General features: G+C 36.3%; 1 protein-coding gene across 1 annotated transcript in view; it reads left to right on the forward strand.

The window, feature by feature from the left end:
* The window catches only part of sxc (O-linked N-acetylglucosamine (GlcNAc) transferase sxc), a 211,300-nt gene extending 206,666 nt beyond the window's left edge, over nucleotides 1–4,634 (forward strand). The window contains exon 21 of the mRNA XM_090369293.1: nucleotides 3,922–4,634. Within this exon, the coding sequence (XP_090225419.1) occupies nucleotides 3,922–4,078 (157 nt within the window). The 3' untranslated portion in view covers nucleotides 4,079–4,634. The remainder of the gene's footprint in view (nucleotides 1–3,921) is intronic.
* The last annotated feature ends 17,024 nt before the right edge of the window (nucleotides 4,635–21,658 follow it).

Raw genomic sequence — 21,658 nt, forward strand, 5'->3', positions numbered from 1 at the left:
GTTATACATGCAAAACAAAATTATTAAATTGCATTAGCAAGGGCACATGATGCAAGAAAGCAAGCTTATATAGCATCAGCCAAAAAAAAAAACATGCACCCCCCCCCTTCTCATTTCACCCATCCACTCACTCCAAATGTTTGTCTAGTTCTGCCTTGAATCTGTTTAAGCTATCAACTTCTACAATGACAGATGGAAGTTTGTTCCAGCAATCAACCACCCGCTGGCTAAAGGCAAATTTCCGCACATCTATTCTACAACTGTCTTTCCTCAATTTGAATTTATACACCCTTGGGTTTGTAATCTGAGCAAGTGGAAGAATCCCATCAGCATTGAGTATGCTCAAACCATTCAAGGCGTTATACACCTCAATCAGTTCACCTTGCAGGTGCCTAGTCTCCAGACACTGTAATTTGCAAAACTTGAGCTCTTTCTTCGTAAGAGCAACCCTTTGTTCCATTCACTAATCTTGTTACCCTTCTCTGTACTTGTTCCAGCAGCTCTACATTCTTCTTAAAATGAGGCCTCCAGACTTGTATACTGTACTCAAGGTGTGGCCTGACCATTGCCTTATACAAGGGGATAATTACCTCCTTATCCCTGCTAGAAAAATTCCTGTATATCATTGAAAAGACACCATGAGCTGCTCTTGCAGACTGTCTGCACTGCTCAGAAAACTTCGTATCTGCCTGCACAATTACCCCCAGGTCCTCTTCACTCTCTACCACTGTTAGTGTAGTACCACACAGTTGATACTTTATTTTGGGGTTACTGCTTCCAGTATGTAGTACTTTACATTTGTCAATGTTAAACTTCAGTTGCCACCTCTCAGCCCATCTGCTCAACTTTTCTAGATCCTGTCATTAGTGTCACTAACAACCCTGCCGACCTTCGTATCGTCTGCAAACTTGGACCTTAAGCCTGATATACCATCATCAATTTCATTAATGAATACAGAAAACAACAATGGACCCAATGAACCAATGTTCATTGGGCCCATTGAACCCAATTGGGTTCATTGAGACCAATGAACCCTGGGGGACTCCACTAATAACATTAGACCACGAAGAGTGGTGTCCATTGATTACCACTCTGTCTTTTCCCTCTCAACCATCCTTTGATCCATAGGCAGTAATTTGCCTCCAGTGCCACACTGCTCTAATTTGTGCAGCAGTCTTCCATGTGCAACAGTATCAAAAGCCTTTCTAAGATCCAAATATATGAAATCAAAATTATTCTTTGCATCCAGTTCCTTTGTGACTACATCATAGTATCCAATCAAATTGGTCAGACAAGACTTCCCCTTAACAAATTCATGCTGTGTCCAAGCTCTAACTGAAGTCTTGTCTAGATGATCCTGCAGTGCTTCTTTAACCAGTGCCTCCATTAATTTTCCTGGAACAGAAGTTAAACTAACAGGTCTATAATTACTTGTGTTGCCCTTTGATCCTCCTTTGTGATTTGGGGTCACATTTGCACATCTCCAGTCCATGGGGTACCTCCCCCAAGTCCAAAGAAGCTCTCATAATTACGACTAAGGGTTTGCTTACTTCCTTTGCCCCCTCCTTTAATATAACTGGATAGATTCCGTCCACCCCAGGTGCCTTTCTTATGTTTATATTCAACAATTTCTCCTCCACTTTACTCTCAGTTATTACAAGATTATCTAGCTTACTGCCAGAGTTTAAAACACCTCTAGCATTCCCTTCTCTGAATAACTCCTCATGTGTGAATGTAGATGCAAAATATTCATTTAGTTTGTTAGCTACCTGAGCAGGATCATCAACAGTTGAACCATCGATATCAAGTGGACCAATCTGATTCATCCCTTTCCTTCTAGAGTTTTCATAAGTAAAGAACTCTTTGCTGTTTTTCTTTGCATCCTTTGCCAAAGATTTCTCGTAATCTGCATTTGACTGCCTAACTTCCTTTGTGACTTGGTTACAGACCCACTTATATCTATCATGGGCTTCTGTGTCACCTGTTAATTTATATGTATCCCATGCATTTTTCTTCTCTGCCACGTGTCCACACAGTTGATACGTTACTCTGGGGTTACTGATTCCAATATGCAGTACAGGTAGTTCCTGACTTTATGGGTTAATTCGTTCCTGTTGCGCACTTGTAAATCGGAAATTTATTTCCCATAGACATAAGGTTAAAAATAGGGGTTATGTTCTCAACAATGAAATAATTGGCTAATTAGTTTGTTTAAACAATGATTGATTTATTGAAAGAAATGAAAATGTAGCCTGTAAAATCAAGCAAATTATAATAATAGAGAAATTATTTAAGACTTATAAATGTTAAAGAATGTTTATTCTTCATCATCATCGACTAAATACACACTCGTTGATCACTCATTTTCTCGGCACTTGTTGGTTTGTTGCACAAGGAGTCGTTGCCTTCAGAAATGTTTCAAGAGGCGTTTGTTTACAAGTTAATATCTTTTAATTATAAATTTCACGATTAGGTGCATAAACATTTTTTAACGGCACACACAAATTGCAACTAACACGATTAGCATGAAGTAACAAGTTTATGAAGCTTTAAAAAAAAAAAGGAATGATTCTGAAATTTTATTTGTTTTTTTTATACGATTGAAGATTTCAGTGAGGGGAAACACATTTCACCATAATAACGTAAAAAAAAAAAACCACAATTCCAGCAATTGGTATTTTCACAAATGCAAGAAGATAGTTTACTACCCATTTATAATTGCTTGCAGTAACAGAAAAGCCCAATAAACCGGAAAGTGCAAATTGTTTTTATTGTTTTATGGGCGTGACCTCCAAAAATGTGCTTTAGAAAAATATCACAAAGGCATTTAAAATTGATTATTATAACAGAACATATGATAATGATCAAAGTGTAGTGCATTTTAATGATTTGAATTGGTAACTAATACAATTTACAAACCATGCTCACGACCTTTTGTTATGGCCTTAAGGAGGTCTTGCTTGTGACCTTAAAAATGACATTTTAGAGATACAAATAGCTTAGTTATACAGCGAAAATTTCAACATTCATTTTTTTCAATTAATGTTCATATTTTTGATTTTGTTGATACTTGGGGGAAAAAACTCGTAAATCCGGGAACTTGTAAAGTGAGAACCGCCTGTACTTTACATTTGTCAATGTTAAAATTCAGTTGCCACCTCTCAGCCCATCTTCTCAACTTTTCTAGATCCTGTTGCAGCAGCGTACTGTCATTAGTGTCACCAACAACCCTGCCAACCTTCGTGTAATCTGCAAACTTGGACATTAAGCCAGATATACCATCATCAATATCATTAATGAATACAGGAAACAACAATGGACCGAACACTGAACCCTGGGGGACTCCACTAATAACATTAGTCCACGAAGAGCAGTGTCCATTGATTACCACTCTGTCTTCTCCCGCTCAACTATCCCTTTATCCATAGCAGCAATTTGCCTCCAAAGCTAAGTTTAGTCATTTTATTACGCAAGTCCGTCCCATTTGTCACCTTAGCTAGCAGTAAATGGAGCCGAGGGAAGAGGTTGGTGAAATATTCTAGTATATATAAAACCTGATATATGCAAGTAGAAAGTAAAATAATTTTTGGTTATCTGCATCCTTGTCCACTATTAACTCGGATCATATGAAATTTACTTATATTACTTTAAATATTATTATCTTTAAAATATTTAAAGCAATAAAAATATATGTGGATTGTAATAATGACGTTAATCAGCAGAGACATTATAGAAGTTACCATTGATTCAGCGTAGTGCATGATTATTTTTAATGTATGCTGAAAATTATTTATTTCTTATAATTTTTTTTTAATTTGATAAAAGTTCATAATTGTTTAGTTTCTTAGGACCTTTTTATAATGAATTTTAGATATATATTTGAAAAATTAAATTTTGAGAGTTTTTCTTGCCTTCTTTCAGTCTTAAAGCTATCCGTGCAAAAGTCTGGGGATCACGTACAGAAAGTCCCTTATTTAATGTGAAGATTTATGCTTCAAATCTAGAGAAAGTGTTCTGCAGAATGTGGGAAAGGTATGAAAATTCTGAAAAACCTGATCACATTACAGAATGGCCGTGAACTGTAAAGTGTTGAACTTGTGAATTAATTGACTTCAACAGAACAGGCAGTAGCTCATCAGTAATTTGTGCCACAGAAACAGGGATTGACCTTTTTTACTGCTTTTCTGTTTGTACAAAACATCAAATTTTCCATTACCTCAGTCATCTTCTGAGTTATAGGATGTTCGTATCCTATTCATCTTGGATAAGGTAGTGTGTGTGTGCTTCAGTTGTGAACACGTGGAACTGCTCGAAAATTTTTTAGTTATAGAGGGTCACTTTGCCTCCCTCCCTCACCATGTTCTCATTGTAAGCTGTTATAGCAGGTACCTGAGATGTTTAAATATCTTATGAAGGGAATATGGTTAGGTTAAATCAAGGTAAGTGTTATATACATAATGTGGACCATTTGTTAGAACTGAAAGCTTTAACTTGAAGCCTGTAAAAATAAAATTTCCCAATCTTGAACTGTTGAGGCTTCCATTCAGGTGGTTCTAATAAATGTTTTGTGCACTATATGTATCCTTTATGGATTGTAATAAAATATTTAATAATTAAAAGGGTTTCACCTCTAATCATTTGGACTCTGTTTGCAGAAAAATTTGTAGTAATTATCTTGTTTCACAAAACAGATATAAAATATACCAGTACATAGTTTTCTAGTGCTGCTATTTTGATAGCGTCCTTCCGGTGTTTCCAGAATAGGGTCTTTATATGCTTTTGCAAAATGCTATTTCCTGGAGTTATTTTCTTGTAGCTTTATGAATTAATAAAATTTGTTGAGTTGAAAGAAGCACATTTAATTTTGACTGATTATAAAATTTAATATTCTAGACAAGAATTACTAGTTTAAAAACAGTTAATTTCAGAATACTACGAAATACTAAAAATTGTCTATATTTAAATAAAACTAGTATAGTATTTATATTAATTTTAATATGCTTACAGAAGACATGAAAACACCTTGGTGCTATACTATACAGCACACTGATTAAATAAAATATACATTGTGCTCTTTTGTAAACTTACATCATATATCAAATTAATATTTCATTTGATAGTTTATTAACCGTACAATGGGCAAAGGGAAGAGATAGACTGCATGCTGTTGCACCTAGTGCACCCCTTCCCCTTAATTTTTAGCATTAAAGTATCTATTAGAATTATAGCAGTGACTTTGATTTCTGTATACATCATTGATTGTTTTTATTTGGAATTTTATCACCATAAAAATCCACGGTGGTATATAAAATATACCAGATACACACACTTGTGCGTTGGGCACATTTTCTCCATAGAGTTTTGGTTTCAGCTTGGATTTTTTTTACTTTGTATTCTTACGCAGTGGCGGCTTGTGACTCTGATGTACGGGGGTGCTGCTTAAAGTTACATTAAATTGTCTCGGTTGTAAGACACGTAGACATAGACGGTAATAATAATAAGCAGGTTAAGTTTTGCTACAAAACATTAACTGGACACTTGCCATTAACAGACTTGAGTAATCTCAGTTTTATTTAAAAACAAAATCCATTCTTCGGTTTTTATTTGTTGAAAATAGATTAATAACTTTTCATTCAAGTTTGGTGCACTGTTCAAAACGGCACTGCTCACTGTGCAGTTACTTTGACTCGTTTTATCACCTTTAATATTGCACATTGGCAACCTGCCAACTAAGCATTAACTCAACCACTGGGGCCTAAATGTGCAATTGTGTAGTGCACAGTTCCACCTACGGCTGAACTTCAAAATTGAAAACTATCTTTTATTTTTATCTATTTATAATTGAAATGATTATTGGAAATAGAGGATGAGTATACTATATGCAAGACCTGTTAATAAAAATATTAATTGTGTTGCATTGTTTTAACTTCGTTGACTGTATATATAGATTTAAAAAAGCTGGTGGTACTGCAGTTCCGCAGCGCATACCAACGAGCCGCCCCTATTTAGAAGTGTGATAGTCAGGAAATAATTTATTTTGAATAACTTGACTGGTTACTAAAGATATTTCTTATTTTGTGACTTTTCGGCATGCCTGTTGCAGGGTTAAAATTCAGGGAATATGATTCTGTTCCCTGAATTTGAAAGTTTGTAAAGTTTATAATGTTTTAGTCATCATATAATGTGTTTAAATTCTTAATAGTGCATACATTCTATATATATAATATCGATGTAGAGACACCATAGTTTACCCATAAATTTGAACTACGTATTTAGTGTAAAGGGCATCGTTTTAATAGTATCTCATATTGTGGGTGTCTTCACAACGAGATAGCTGGTATTGCACTACTTCAAATAAATAACACTTCTCTAGTAAAGAAGACTACTGTTATTTATTTTCAGAGGATACCACCACCACCCTTCATTTTCAAATACATTATTACCAACATCCTTTGACATCTCTCATATTGTGGATAACTTCGCAACTGTGATGGCATGTTGCACCACCAGGGTACCTGCCTGCCCACTGATGATGAAGCCCACTAGCTCTGAAACAATTGTCTGGGTTGGTGGTATCCTCTGAAAATAAATACCAGTAGTCTTCTCTACTAGAGAAGCATTATTTATTTGAAGTAGTGCAGTACCAGCTATCTTGTTGTGAAGGCACCCACAATATGAGATACTATTAAAATGCCTTTTACACTACATACGTAGTTCAAATTTATGGTTAAACTATGGTGTATCTACACTGATTTGTATAGTTAATTACCAAAACCCATAAGGATTATGCCTTGTGCATTTCGTATTTCAAATACATTCTACATATACAGTTGAATTTATGCTAATTATCAGCTGATCAGAAATGGAACTTAGTGGAAATTGCTGCAAAATAATTTTTATTGCAAAATGAAAGAATGCTGGATTAAATTTAAATGCACAATAAATCAGTTGTAATTAAAGACAATCTACCCCTCATTTATTGCTTGGATACTACATCTTCCCCCCCCCCCCAACCAAATACAATTGCAAGGTAAATAAGACATGTATTGTTTAGTAGTCTTAAATGTTATACATGTACTGTTGTGTCTGAGATAAAACAAATTAAAACTTGACCGAGTTAGGCTAAGGTAGCCTTTTTTTTTAAAACTAGAGTCCAAATTTTTGTAGAAGTTTCAAAGAGGGCATATTTTATATAATTTGTGAAATTATGAACCTTAAAAATTGTTTAAATCTTAAAACAAGTCTGACTTTTTTTCTTTTTTTAATTCAAAGTTTAAGTTTGAATTTTAAACAATATTGATGTGCTTCAGGTTACTTAAACCTAATCTAAATAACATAAACATGCTTGTAGGTCCACATCCAACTAAAAGTTAAGAACTGCTGAGCTGCAGGATTAAATCAACCTTTTATAATGTATTTCCATGTGTTATATATACACTGAAAGGACAGGGTTCATGGGATACCTGGTTCCTGGGCAACACGACACTGTAACCCCTTTTGCTAGTGGACGAACCCACCGCTTGGTAGGTATATAGGTACACTGCATTCACGTAGGCAATAATTTAATGTCGTGAGTTAACAGACTTTGAAAGAAGGATGATGTGGGTGCCCGACACTATCGCAGAGGTGGTACGAAAATTGCACTATCCCCGTTTGAGAGTAACAAGAGTGTATTGGGAATACACCATTACTGGAATGACATCTCTTCGTGGACAGCGCTGTGGGCAGAGAAAGGTGGCAGATGAACATGGCTGTCGACGTCTGTCTGTTTCAGCCAGCTGGAGAGTGACAGTGGCACAAATCACTTCCAACTTGAAGGGAAGTGCCAGAAATGTCTCCAAGACCATCAGATGATCATTAGCCACAATAGGTTATGGGAGCTGCCGACCCACCAGAGTTTCATTGCTAACACCACTACACACAGGACCTGGGATGATTGGAGACGGGTATCTTGTTCCGGTGAATCCCATTTCCAGTTATTTTGAGTGGACAGGAGGGTGTGTATCTGGAGGAAACTGCATGAAACTGCAACTGTGTCAACAAGGAACTGTTCAGGCAGGTGGACAGTTGGTAATGGGCTGGGATGAGTTTAACTGGCACATGTTGGGACCTCTGGTATATCTAGACGCATCTCTGAATGGTCTAGGTTACGTGTTCATCCTTGCAGACCATCTGCATCCCTTTATGGTCATCGTGCACCCTCTGGGCAATGGACTCTTCCAGCAGAAGAGTCCATTGCCCCGTGGACTCTTCCAGCAGAACAATGCGCCTCCCCACAGAATCATGGTGACTAGAACATAGTTTGAAGAGCATTCTGCAGATTTTACCAACATGGAATGGCCTCCCCCGTTCAATGGACATCAACCCAATGAACGGGGTTGATGTGGAGCATTTTTGGGATGCTGTGGAAAGGCCTGTTCAAGCTTTGAATCCTCCACCCAGGAATGCAATGGAATTACGGTCAGCGGTGCAGCAAGCATGGATGGAAATACCCGTGGAACGCTTTTGTGAACTAGTGGACCCAGTGCCTCGCCTAGTGACTACCGCATTATCTGGGCAAAAGGTGGGCCTACCAAAATATATTTTATGTAATATTTTATTTATTTATTTTTTTAATCCATCTGTAATGCAGTCTCCCATTGCAACATTTTACTTTAAAAAAAAAAAAAAAAAACCCCTTTGGATTTGACCAATGAAAGTTTTTTACTAGCATTATTTGCAATAATCAAAAGAGGTGCTTTTTTTCCCCCCATTTACTCTCACTTCAAGCAGTCTAATGTAATGCTTTTTTACATCCAGGTTCTTCCAGCAGCATTTTTCAACAATAAGTTTGACTGTGCTGTTAATAATATATTTAAAAAAATTATCAGCAGGTTCACCTCGCCCCTGTTCTCCATTTTGCAGAGGTCATCATCACAAACTTGGTCTGGCTTAGGTCCTTTAAGACCTGTTCTGTTGTAGCTCTTTTAGGTGGCCTTGATCTTGCCATCGTTGTCTTGGTTGACCCACTCTTGCCTATACTTACTGTAATTTAGATAGTTCCTGGAGCGCCTCCATGTGGCGAGGGACGGGAGTCGGGACGCAGATAGCTTGCTCCCTGGCTGCTAAGACTCCAGGGCCGACACACACACACACACCTGCTAGCTATAAATAACCTACAGATACTACAGCGGTATATAGGGGTAACCCTGTAGGCCGCAATCAATACAAGAATACCTTGTAGTTTTGTAGTCAAAGGCTAATTTTGGGATACGGTTTGGGTTCATTCTTTCTATGTGGCTGGTCCATTTTTTCTGATACTGTTTTATGTAATTTACTATGTTATCTACTTTTAATTTCTCATGAATATCTAAATTTATTTGGTGGTCTAGTCTTGTAAAGCCTAATAGTGGTCTTAAAAATCTCATTTGTGCTGCTTCTAGTTTGTGTGCATCTTTCTTATTTATGACCCAAGTCTCACAGCTGTAGAAGAGGGCTGGTTTTGAAGTGATGTTATGCAGTCATAATTTTGTTTTAGTTGTCATTTGTTTTCTGAAGTGGCGTTTAATCGTTCCATTCATTTTATTATATTTTTGTAGTTTAGTGTGGATGTCTTTCCCTTCATTTGATATTAAATTTCCCAAATAGGGGAAATCAGATATTTATTCTATTATTTTGTCATCAATAACAATTTTGACTCTGTTTTTTCTATAATCCCATTGATTTTGTTTTTGAGGTGGAGATTTTCATCTCTTACTTTTTGCCAATTTTATTTCACTTCATTAGCTGCTATCTGTAGTTCACCTTTGGATTTTGTAATTATAACTTGGTCATCAGCATATAATGTAGTTTGGATTTTATTTCTGTTCAATTTTATTCCGTTGTTAATTGTTTGTTTCCGTTCTTTAATAATTTTATTGATGTAGATACTAAATAAATTTGGTGATAGTCCACATCCTTGTTTGACTCCTTTATTGGTGGTAATTGGGTCTGATAGTTGGCCATTAGAATATTTTATGCAGACTTTTGTGTTTTTATATAGGCTTTGCATTGCTTTCCCTGAGTTGGGTTGGGATATTTTCTTCATGTAGAATCTGCCAAAGTTTTTCCTGGTTTACATTGTCATATGCTTTTTCATAATCAATAAACAGCAGAAGTGTTGATAGGTTGAATTCTCTTCTTTTCTCCAAAATTTTTAATGAGAAAATGGCATCTATTGTGCTTCTCTCTTTTCTGAACCCACATTGTTCTTCGTCTAAGAATTGTTCACAGTATTTATTAAGTTTATTCTTTAGTATATTAGAGTTTTGAAGCAGTTGATAGCAGTGTTATCCCTCTATAGTTGTTAGGGTTATTTCTGGAGTCTTTCTTTTGTGTAAATTGATTACTATTCCTGTTTTCCAATCTTTGGGTATCTGTTGATTATGCCATATAATAAATAATTTTAGTTGCGCGGTTTTTAATAAGGCGCCACCATATTTAAATAGTTCTACATTCAAATTGACTATGCCTGAGCTTTTTTGGTTTTTTGTTCAATGTAAGAACTCTAGTTCTTACATTGTTATATTTTCTTCATCTTTGGTTACCACAGATTCTTCTTCCAATTCCCTAGTGCCCGGATTATACCATAGTTTGGAATAGTGTTGCTTCCATTCTGCTTGAGTGGTTGAATTTTTTTTTTATTTGATCATTTGTGTCTAAAAAATTTTAAAACCTCTTCTCTGTGGCCCATGATATCACTTTCTCAGGATTTAACAAATTTATCCCAGTCATCTCGTCAGATTCTTCTGGTTAGTTTTCTGACTTCTGCTCTAACCTCTTTATATTTTGTGTAGATGTAGCTTTTTAGTTTGTAGGAACAGTTTATAGGTTTTTTATTTTTTTCCCCCTCATTGTTTATTTCAATTCTTCATTCCAAGTTCTTGGCCAGTTTTTATTTTTTATAGGTTTATATCCAAAGACTTTCTTCAGCAGCTCCCATAATTGATTTTTTCATGTTTGACCAGATTTCCTCAACATTATCACTTTCATCTGATTTGAGTTTCTTTCAATTGGCTTTCATCTTCCAACAAATGTATTTTTAATTTCTTAGTAGTTTTTGTTGGTATTTTCTTCTTTTTATTAAGATAATTTCTTTTTATTTTGAAAGTGATTTCTACTAGGTAGTGATCACTGTCGATTTCACTGCCAGTGAATACTCTAGTTCAGTAGTTCTCAAAGTGGGTGCTGGTTACTCTATAGGGGTGCCACGACATCAAATTTCGCATCGGCTTACATCATGGCCGTCGCTACAAAAGGTTGTTGATTTTCATGCAACTGTGTAAATTAGAAGTATCATGAAATAATTGCTGACCGCATCGCAGTGTTTATGTACATACACCTATATATACTGAACAGCCAAGCCAAGCCGTCGCATACACTGTATTTGAAACAGCACAGCATCGTTTCGAATGCTCTTACTCGCTTAGCGGATCTTAGCCCTTAACTTGCATTCCTTCTTTGGCATATCAGTGTGTCTAGTTGTGAATATAGTTGAGCATGTTTTGCACATTAAAGTCTTAGTTAATGTTTCTCTTTCAAATACTTTAAAACAGTGACCATGGAAAACTATTATTAAAAAGGGAAAAAAATCAAGATAGTAATGAACATTTGAATCAAGAAATAGTGGCATACAACAAAGATAATTCATGGAGCAGCAGCAGAAAAATCGAAGTAAGCACAAGTTCAACTATAAAAAAGACAAAAACTCATGTATCAAGACAGTTACTTAGAAATGGGGTTTACATGGTGTGGTGATAGTTTATTGTTTGTGGAGTAATATTAGCAAATGATATAATTTTGTATTTTTTTTTAGTTTTGAATTATTTTAGTTTCTGGATATAAATTAGAAAATGAACTTATTGTTCTAAAAACATTAAAATAAGTATGAAAAAACAATCGAATATTATTTCTTTAATTTAGATTTTTTCATACAATTTATTATTCTTAGAGATAAAGAAATTGTGCATAAAATGCGTATGATGCCAATTTTTAAATAAAAAATTTATTTAAAAATCCTGTACCAAAAGCCAAGTATTGTGCCATACGCTGGCAGAATATTTTTCCATACACTTAATGGCAGATTATTTTGCCAAATATTCTGCCATATGCTGGCAGAATATTTTGCACCTTACAAAATATTCTGCCAGTGCTGGGACTGCCCGGGAATTTTTCATAATGGATTTAGGGTGTCTTCACATTAAAAAGTGTGAGAACCGCTGCTCTAGTGTCTCTAATTTTGTCATTTAAATTTTCATTAATGATAATATAATCTATTATAGACTTTTTCTTGCTTCCCATGTGAATTTATGGATATTCTTGTCTGAAAAAAGTATTTGTAATTTTAAGTTTATTAAAAATGCAGAAGTCTATCAAACATCTTCCATTATTGTTGACCACCGGTTCACCTTCTGATCCTATACATTTGTCTATTGATTGAGCATCGACTTTTGCATTAAAATCTTCTGCAAGTACGAGGTATTAATTTTTGTTAGTTTGGTTTGTGATCTCTTGTAATTCGTCAGAAAATTCTACAGTTTCATAAAATAAAATTCATCAATGTTGCCTTCTACTGGTGCATAGATGCCAATGATAGTTATTGTATAAGATAGAATTTTTAGTCTTAATTTCAATATTCTGGGTAATATCCAAGAGTAGTCTAATATTTTGTTTTCCTATTCTTTCTTTATTATAACAGCAACTTCCGATGATGCCCACATTTCACTTGGTATGCCTGAATATATCATTATGAAGTTACCTATTTCTTTGGATCCTTTGTTCTTCTTTTTTGTTTTGGTAATGACTGCTATGTCAATATTTCTATTTTCTAGTTCCATGGTCAATTCATCTAATTTTTGATTTATTCCCCTAACATTCCAAGTTGCTACTTTAATGTCCTTAATCATTGTTCTATATTCATTGCCTAGGTCATTATTCTTGAGATCCGTCCAGCTTATTTCGAGTATTTAGAATGTCCCCCAGATAGGTTACCAGCCTTTTGCGGGGCAAGTTTAGTGGTGGGGCTACCACCTTATAGCTGCTAGACAGGCTTCAGGTATAGCATTTCCTCTGTATGTGATGGGACAGTTATACTTCTGTGACCGAGTCACAGAAGTATAACTGTGGAAATGGGTCAGTTTCCCCTGAGAAGGTGAGGTTGATATTTGGATAGGAGAGGTTATGGAATGCACATCACCATCTCTTGAACACCCATTCAGTGGTTAAAAATATTGTGATGATCCTTAAGTTTGCGAAAGTGTATTTGGTATAGCTTAGAATTTATGAAGGAAAAAATCTATGTACATGCTGATAAATGCACATTTTTCAGTTTCATGATTTTTAAGCACACAAATTAAGAAATGCATATCTGCCTGAGATTATTTTTTATACTGGAGATCTGGGATACTGAAGTAGAGTGAAAAACAACTAGTGGCTCAAGGTCTCTCACTCACCTTGCCATTCCCACTCCATACTAATGACTCCAAGTTGCCTGTAGTTTTTCTCTCTGTAATGTATGTTTTAGTAGTTAAGAATGTGACTTTTAGAAGGTTTATGAATAATAAAGTTATATTTGATATTAAATATTTTAATAACTATAAAATATATACATTATTTTCCAAATAGTGTTACATTAAACTCACCAACTATAAGGTCAGATATTTCATTTGGAATGTTATCCTGTAATTCCACTGTGAGGTAATGGATTTAAGTTGAACAAAGACTGCCCTGTGGTTCACAGTCATGGATGGGGTGGAAATTCATTTATTCTTGAGACTACTAAAGATAAGAGTTTATACATTCATTGCAACTGTGTAAGTATTGAATTAAAGGAATCAGGATTTGTGGAATCTCATTTCCCAAAGTGCTATGTATTTTTTGTGGTAGCATATGGGCATGAATCCCTAATCTGCTTATTTGTAGCTACATATGCTAGCTGCATGATCAGATGATTGAATTGAGAGAAATCCATCATACCTGCACTAGGGTATTTGATGGCTTTGATTGAATGCTTGATCTTTGAATTGAATTGAATGCTTTGTGTCTAAAATCATTTGTGTGACATTTGATGGCTTTGATTGAATCTGCTAAATATGAGTAACCTTCAAACTTTAACCCATTTCCACTGTCCAGGATAGGTTGAAGTACTTGAACTTAGTAAATTGTTTAATGTTTATTTCAGAGTTGTCAAATTTTTTTAGTATTTTCACAGAATGTGTGTGATTCATCATAAGTATTTCCTACATGATTATAATTGCGATATTGCATTTAAGAAGATAATGTAAAATGTCAAAACTAGGTTAGGTTTTGATATTTTATTTTTGTGTTTTCAACGCATTCTTTCTCCCTCTTTCTTTAAGGCCATAATAGTCTATTTTGGAAAAATTTATTTTCTTAGGATGAGAGTTGGAAAATGTACAATATTCAAAAATAAATTATTTTCTAATATTTTTATTTAATTTTTTTCCCCCAATGAAAACCCCAAACATGAGAGGTATTAGAACTTATAATACTTAGTACTGTGCATGGATTGAAGGTTGCGATGATGAAAGAAGATATCTGTTGTCATTAGACTCGAACTTCTGCAGATTGTACTTTTCAGGAAACGCATATGAAGGAAGGTTGTTCCAGAAAGCAGAAGTTGAATGAATAAGTGAAGAAGAAGAAAAGTTGGAAAATAAAAGGATGTTGACTGGTTTGGAAGAAAGAGCAGGAATTATAGAAGCCAAATCCGAACAGCACTCATGGAAGTATCTATAGAAAAGGCATGCAGCAGAAACAGGACATCTATGAGACAGAGTGGAGAGACTGTTAGAGATAATAATAATAATTTGTTTTTCCCTATTTTATGTTACACTTTTTTGGGAGATAACAGCAAAAAGGTAGGGAGAACACATAAGCCAATGGCTTTTTAGGGGGTGTTCCCTTAAAAAAATTATGAATATACAAATATACAGTTCTGAAATTGTACAGGTAATGTTCAACAGGAAAGAAATAAATAAATTGGAGTTTTTTTGTACATTTCTTTACAGAAGACTTCAAAAAGCATCACTACTTATAACATTATTGTGAACATTTTTACATTTAAATGAGGAGAGAAAAGAAAAATGATGAGATACATGCACAGAAATTTACAAACTATTTGCCAACTGCCTCCTTTAACATTTGTACATTATTTCCATGTTGGTGTTTTTAAAATCCAGGAGTTGAGTGGAAGATAATTTGAATCAGACATCCCTGGTGATGTGTTCAATTAGTAGTTTCTTCAATTGATTTAGTGAAGTGACATTTTGATTTTTGCAGGAAGTTTGTTCCAGGTTTTAGCACCTCTGTATTTTATGCTTTTCTGACCTATGGCTTTTCTGAAAAGTGGAATCTTCAGGTTGGCTTCATTTCTTAGATTGTATGATATTTCTTCTTCGTTTGTGGTTATGAAAAAGGATCTGAAGAGAGGGGGAAACTCTGCTGTCTTCATAGCATTGTAAACAAGGATCGCCTCGGCTTTCTGCAATAGCTGGTAGATGCTTAGAAGTCTCACTTCCTTGTATCTCGAACTAACTGATGCGTTCCATGGAAGGCCCAAAATTGAGCGAACGCATCGATTGAGAATGGAGTTGGTTCTCGCGAAGTTTTCTTGGCTGGTGGTATCCCATGAGATGATTCCGTAGGTGAGGTGCGGCTGAATTAAAGAAAGGAATACTTGTCTGAGAAGAGGAGGAGATACCCAGGCAGAGGCCCTGGCGAGTATTCCCACTAGTGACGAAATTTTCTTTCGTAGGGTTATCATTTGTTTTGCCAAACTTAGCTTATCATGTAAATTATCATCAATATTTAGTGGTTTGTTTTTCGTTCTAAACACCATATATTTTGATTTTTCTGGATTCAGTATAAGCTGATTCTTTTGAAGCCAATTATGCATCACAGAAAGCAAGGCAGAGATTTTGAGTTGGAGCTCATTAGGGTCTTTATCTGTGATTAGGATGGAAATATCATCGGCATACGCTACTAGGTGAGAAGATGGAAGAAGAGAGAGAAATTCATTGATGTAAAAAAACAAATAGGATAGGTCCAAGAAGTGAGCCTTGAGGTACTCCCCTGGAGAAATAACAGATGTCAAAGTATGATTGATTTGTTCTTACGACAAACGGCTGATTGGTAAGGTAGATTTCAAGGAGAAGGTTAATTTTCCCTCTCAAGCCAAGGTTATTGAGTTTGCTAAGTAGAATAGTATGGTTTATGCAGTCAAAAGCTTTAGATAAGTCAAGAAACAGTGCTATAGCATAGTGACCCTTTTCAAGACTATCAATGATCCTTGAGCAGAAGTCAACAATTGCAAGATCAGTGGATCTTTTAGAGCGATAAGCATACTGTTGTTCATGGATGAGCTGATTTTCTTCAAGAAAACCCATGAGTCTGCTATAAGAATTTTTTTTGAGTAATTTTGCAAAAAACGAGAGTAGAGCTATTGGTCGAAAGTTGTTGGAGTTACAACGGTTTCCCTTTGGAACAGGAATGATTATTGCTTTTTTGAATTGAGAAGGGAATTTACCAGATTGAAAGGAGAGATTGAATATATACTTCAGTGGCATAAGAATTGAGCTAAGGACCTTTTTCAGCAGAGATTGAGATATTTCATCAAAGCCAGGGGCTCCCTTTTCTTTCAATTGATTCCCTGCTTCTAAAATCTCTTGATCGGAGAGAGGAACGAGAAAAAAAAGTTTCTGACTGAGTACTTGGCAGATTCTCTCATTTCATTGTCTCTGAAGTCAAGTTCTGAAATGAGTACCTTGTTTTCAACTACATCTCCAGCATAGCTTTGTGATTTCAGTTTCCTTCCCGGTAATAGTTTGTTCAAAACTGTCCATTTTTTCTTGCTTGTTATGATACCTGTAAGTTGAGAACTATAGTATTTTCTTTTCTCTGACTGAATGCAGTCAGTGACTTTGTTTCTATACGTTGTATTTAATTTTATGTGCCTCGATTCCTGTTGCTCTAGCAATTCTTGCAAAGTTGTCTCTTTTCTTTAACATATTACAAATCTTGTTTGATATGAATGGGCATATTTTCCCTCTTGGCCTGGTGGCCTTTTTATTCTCTGGGCTCCTGATATATGACACGTATTTTTCATAGCAATTTAGGATATGCTTTAAAAAGCAGTTCGTTGCAATTTCAGGATCACTTGTAGCAAGCACTCCATCCCACATTGATTGCTGCAGGTTGTAACAAAGCTGATTGAGAGAGTCTGGACTGATAGATTTGAAAGTATGAATGATCTCTGCTTCATTTATTTCATTTTCGATTACCATTAAGATGGGACGATGATCCGAAATAGTTGTATCAAGTATTGCATACATGAGAGAGCATTCCCCAATTGCGAAGTCAAGAAGGGAATTATGGGACTCTCCCATTCTAGTCGAATACCTCCATCAGTAAGAACAGAGAAACCATTTGAAGTAATGACATCTAGGAGGTCTTGCACCTGCAAGACCTCCTAGATGTTAATATTAAAGTCACCAATCAGTAGAAGGCTTAAGGATTTGTTTGTGAAATGAGAGTGTTGTCAATAGTTACAAGGAAGCTGTTAACTGAAGCTGAGGGAGGTCATTATAGACACCCGATCACCAAAGAGGCAATGCGGATAAAAGTGAGTTCACAAGCTTGATCAGGCAGATTTGAGATAGGAAAGGCAGAGCATCACAGATGACTATGAACATAAATAGCAACTCCACCACCTTTTGAATCACCTCTGCAACTTTGAACAAGAAAGTAGTCTGGAATTTGGATTGAAACCTGAGGAGAGAACCAGGTTTTGGTAAAAACCATCAGGTCTGGATGCAGATTCCATGATGTCAGTTGAGTGAGGATTTCATCATTATGTTTTACAAGACTGCGTGCATTCATATAGAATACACTAATTGCATCTTTTGATGCTGCATAAGTTGTTTGGCTTAATTGTTGGCAAGTGACAGGGTAGAAAGATGTTTTCACAAGAGTTAGTGTCATTGAAATTCTGGTAAGCTGAAGAGACAGATGAATCATTTGTAAATGTTATTTCCTGTAGAGATTCCTGGATGTCTGAAAAACGCACGGGTTGTCATTCATGCTCACTTGTTTTGATAGCTAAGTCACTAGCTGGTAACTTAGGGCCAGGGACAGGGGAGTCGTCTGTAGAAAGGCCGAATGATAGTTCCCACAGGCCAAAAGAGTGGTCCTTCAGTAATTCGTCAAAGTCTGTTTGCTGGCATTGAATGTAGAAAGAGCTGTACGACTCATGTTTAGAAATCATTTTTATTGCCTTTGTTGCTATCTGCAGCTGCGTTCTGATGTGCTACTCTACTTCTTTATCGCAGAGTTGGAGTTCGAGTCTCGAGACAAAAATACCCTTGGTCGAACTTTTGGTTCTGGTGATTGCTCTGATTGTAGAGTTGGTGGCTGTTCCCACAACAGGAGGAGGATGTCTACATCTGCCTGTGTGATTAGAGGCAGATAGATGAATCATTAATTAATCTAACTGCCCTCTTTTGATTGGAATCTAGAAGCCTGTGAGAGATTTTGGGGGCACTTTGAAACTAACATTGAATATTGTCCCCAGATATGGGAACAATATTCAATGTTAGGGTGAATTTGTGATTTGACAGTGCAAGCAGCTGTTTTGGAAGAAAATTAACGATGAGAGTGAAAGAAAAAACCTAGTTTTTTAGATGTAGAGGAAGCTGTGTTTGTGGTGTATTTATGCCAAGAGAGATTAGAAGTCGGGGTAATCCTCAATAGAGATATGTGATCTTGCCTAGAAATCAGTGTCATCCAAGAATCATAGGAGCAGAAGAATCCTTTTTGCAGGATAAGACAGGACTGAATTTTAAAGGATTGAAACCAACTAAGTTTTCTTTGCCCCACTGAAGAATTACCTGGAGATCATCATTTAAGGAACTGGTAATGAATATTTGAGATGTTGAAGCTGTTTGTGCTGGGCAAGGTTCCTCAAACTGCGAGGTGGAATGCAATGTGCTATCATCACCAAAACTATGGACAGGATTTCCGGTCAATGGAAGAAGGTTGCTAATATATACAAGAGGAAAAGAGTGAGAAAAAGGAGTGGAGTGTGGAGAAGTTAGAAGACAGAGAGCTATCTAACATCACCTGTAGTAAATGGTCAGAGAGAAAACTGGATATTCAATTACAAAAGAAAAAAGTTGATACCATAAGATGAAAGCATTATTGGAAGACCTTTATGCCAAACGTGATGAAAAGCCTTTGAAATGTCAAAAGGAACTGCTTGAGTTTCACCAAACTTTTCATTGAATTTGTCCATAGATGGGTAACATAAGCCAGAATATCGCCAGTGGATCAACACTGGGGCTCACTGATCAGATGGAAGGTTTCTAGATAGTTTGAGTTGGTTGTTAATTGATTTCTCCATTACTTTAGAAAAGAGTAGAAGTCGGTGCAATGGAATGGAGAAATTTCTTAGCATCAACATTGATCAAAATCCTTCTGATATCCTTTTGACATAAGAACACTGGATGCATTAAATAGCGTACTGGGATCATCAATAGAATAGATCATCAATAGAAGAGTTGGAAGAAAAGTAGAATGCTAGCAGATCAGCTTTATCTTTAGCTTAGGTGGCAATAGAGCCATCTGGTTTTTACAGAGGTGGGAACAGAGATGGGCAGAAGTTGTGGCCAATAGCTTTGGCCACAACTTCTAACATCTAAACAGTCTATTTATAGCCTGCTCAAAATCTATTTTTGAATTGTTAATAACTGCTTTACAATTGTTGCAAGTTGTTTGGTGTAGGCAGAAAATTAACCCGGAGATTTGGAAACAAACCAATTATGATATGCAACGTTCTTATCTTAATAGCCTTACCACATTTATTGGAAAACCAAGGTTTAGATAAAGGATAAGATTTTAAGGTGGAGTGTTGAATAAAGGATTCCATCCCTACAAGGATAATCTGACTGACACAATCTGAGCAGACATCAGAAGATTTGAAACAGTAATCCGATCAAGCAAAAGAAGAAAAGAAATCTCGCAGATCATCCCATTTTGGCATTCTTGTAATGTCAAACAATGCTAGGTCAACAATGGCCATCAGAGAAAGGCTCCATTGGATAAGAGACCATTAACAAGTTGTGATCTGAGGTGCCTAGAGGACCACTCGCCTCGACCGTGTACTCAGGATTGTGTTGGCTGCATGGTTAGGATTATCTGTTATTTTGATAGGTAAATGAACAAACAATCTGTGTGAGGTCATTAGTAATTGCAAAAGCCTAATCTCTACCAGCTGGAGTTGTGAACATTAAAATCACCAAAGAAAATTACCTCACTGTTAAGAAAGTTGGACTGGAGAAAGTTAAGTTTTAAAGAGAGGAAGTGAAAGAGTCAAGTGGTTGGAAGAGTTGGGGGAACAATAGAGGTGACAGATGAACTTGACAGAATGTGGTAGGGAAATTTTAAGCCAGAGAAGATCGAAAAGAGGAGATTTCAGATTACTAAGGCTCTAACAGGTAATATTGGAATGGACATATGCATAAGTACCATCTTTTAAACAAAAGGAACCATACAGCAAATAATTTGGGCAACTGAGATGAGCAGTGGTTGAATCAACTGGGATTCTGTCAAAAGCTACATGGGGTTTGGCAGACTGTAAGTGGAAATAGACATTGAGATTAAAACTGAGACGGCGCCTCCGTAGCCAGGTGGGAAGGAGCAGCAGTGCGTAGCACACGCTTCTTGATTAGACCGGGGTTCGAGCCCATCACCACCAAATATGGAGGATGTGGAAAGGTCAGGAAATGACCACCGCATATCCCGGAGCAATATGGCCTTAGTTGCTAATGCTCCTAAAAACCAAATAACAAACAACAAACATAAAACTGAGACCATGTATATTGTGAAGTGAACGAGGTGGTGTTTGGTAGGTTTAGATCTTTTCGCAGATAAGTTTTTTCTATTAGTTTGACAATTCATGGAGAATTCAAAAGTAAGAAAAGATTGCTAGGACATTCTCTATGAAGTAATGAAATTTTTGGATATGGCATAAACGTGGTAAGAATATTCCAGATCCTTGACATAACATGGCTTCGACAACGTCCCCTGCATAAACACTACTTGGACTCCCTCCAGCCACTATCTGGCAATACAGAGACAGTGAGATTATACATTAGCTGATCAGGAAGCCTCTTAGAGAGTTACCAATAAGTTCTGTCTGGTGGACTGTCTGACAGCCAGCCTGCGAACACTGTTTTCGAGCTGTACCCTCAAAATGTAAAAAAGGTTGGATCTCGCCATTGTCCATCATAACCTCAAAAGACAATGATACATACTGCATGATCGAAGAGTTGGGGGGGGGGTCGCCAAGGCATTGCTCTGGAAAACAAAAATGGGTTCCACTACTTCAAGCCTCCAATAAGCAAAGTGATGGTATTACACCAGTTGATGAGTCATCTGCCTAGTATTGCCTGGTTATAACACAGAGGGACAGCATTCCTCCATGTGGTGTGAGCCACCACAAATTTTCTGTAAAATTTTGGTCAGCAGCTGTGTCAGCCAACCAAATGGCAATGAATGGCTTTCCTTATTTGGAGAAAGGTTGATATATGCACAGCTGGTCAGCCACGTTCTGAATATGTCACTA

Source organism: Mastigoproctus giganteus, chromosome 3, assembly GCF_048544385.1.
Source record: "Mastigoproctus giganteus isolate SK-2022 chromosome 3, ASM4854438v1, whole genome shotgun sequence".
Lineage (NCBI taxonomy): Eukaryota > Metazoa > Arthropoda > Arachnida > Uropygi > Thelyphonidae > Mastigoproctus > Mastigoproctus giganteus.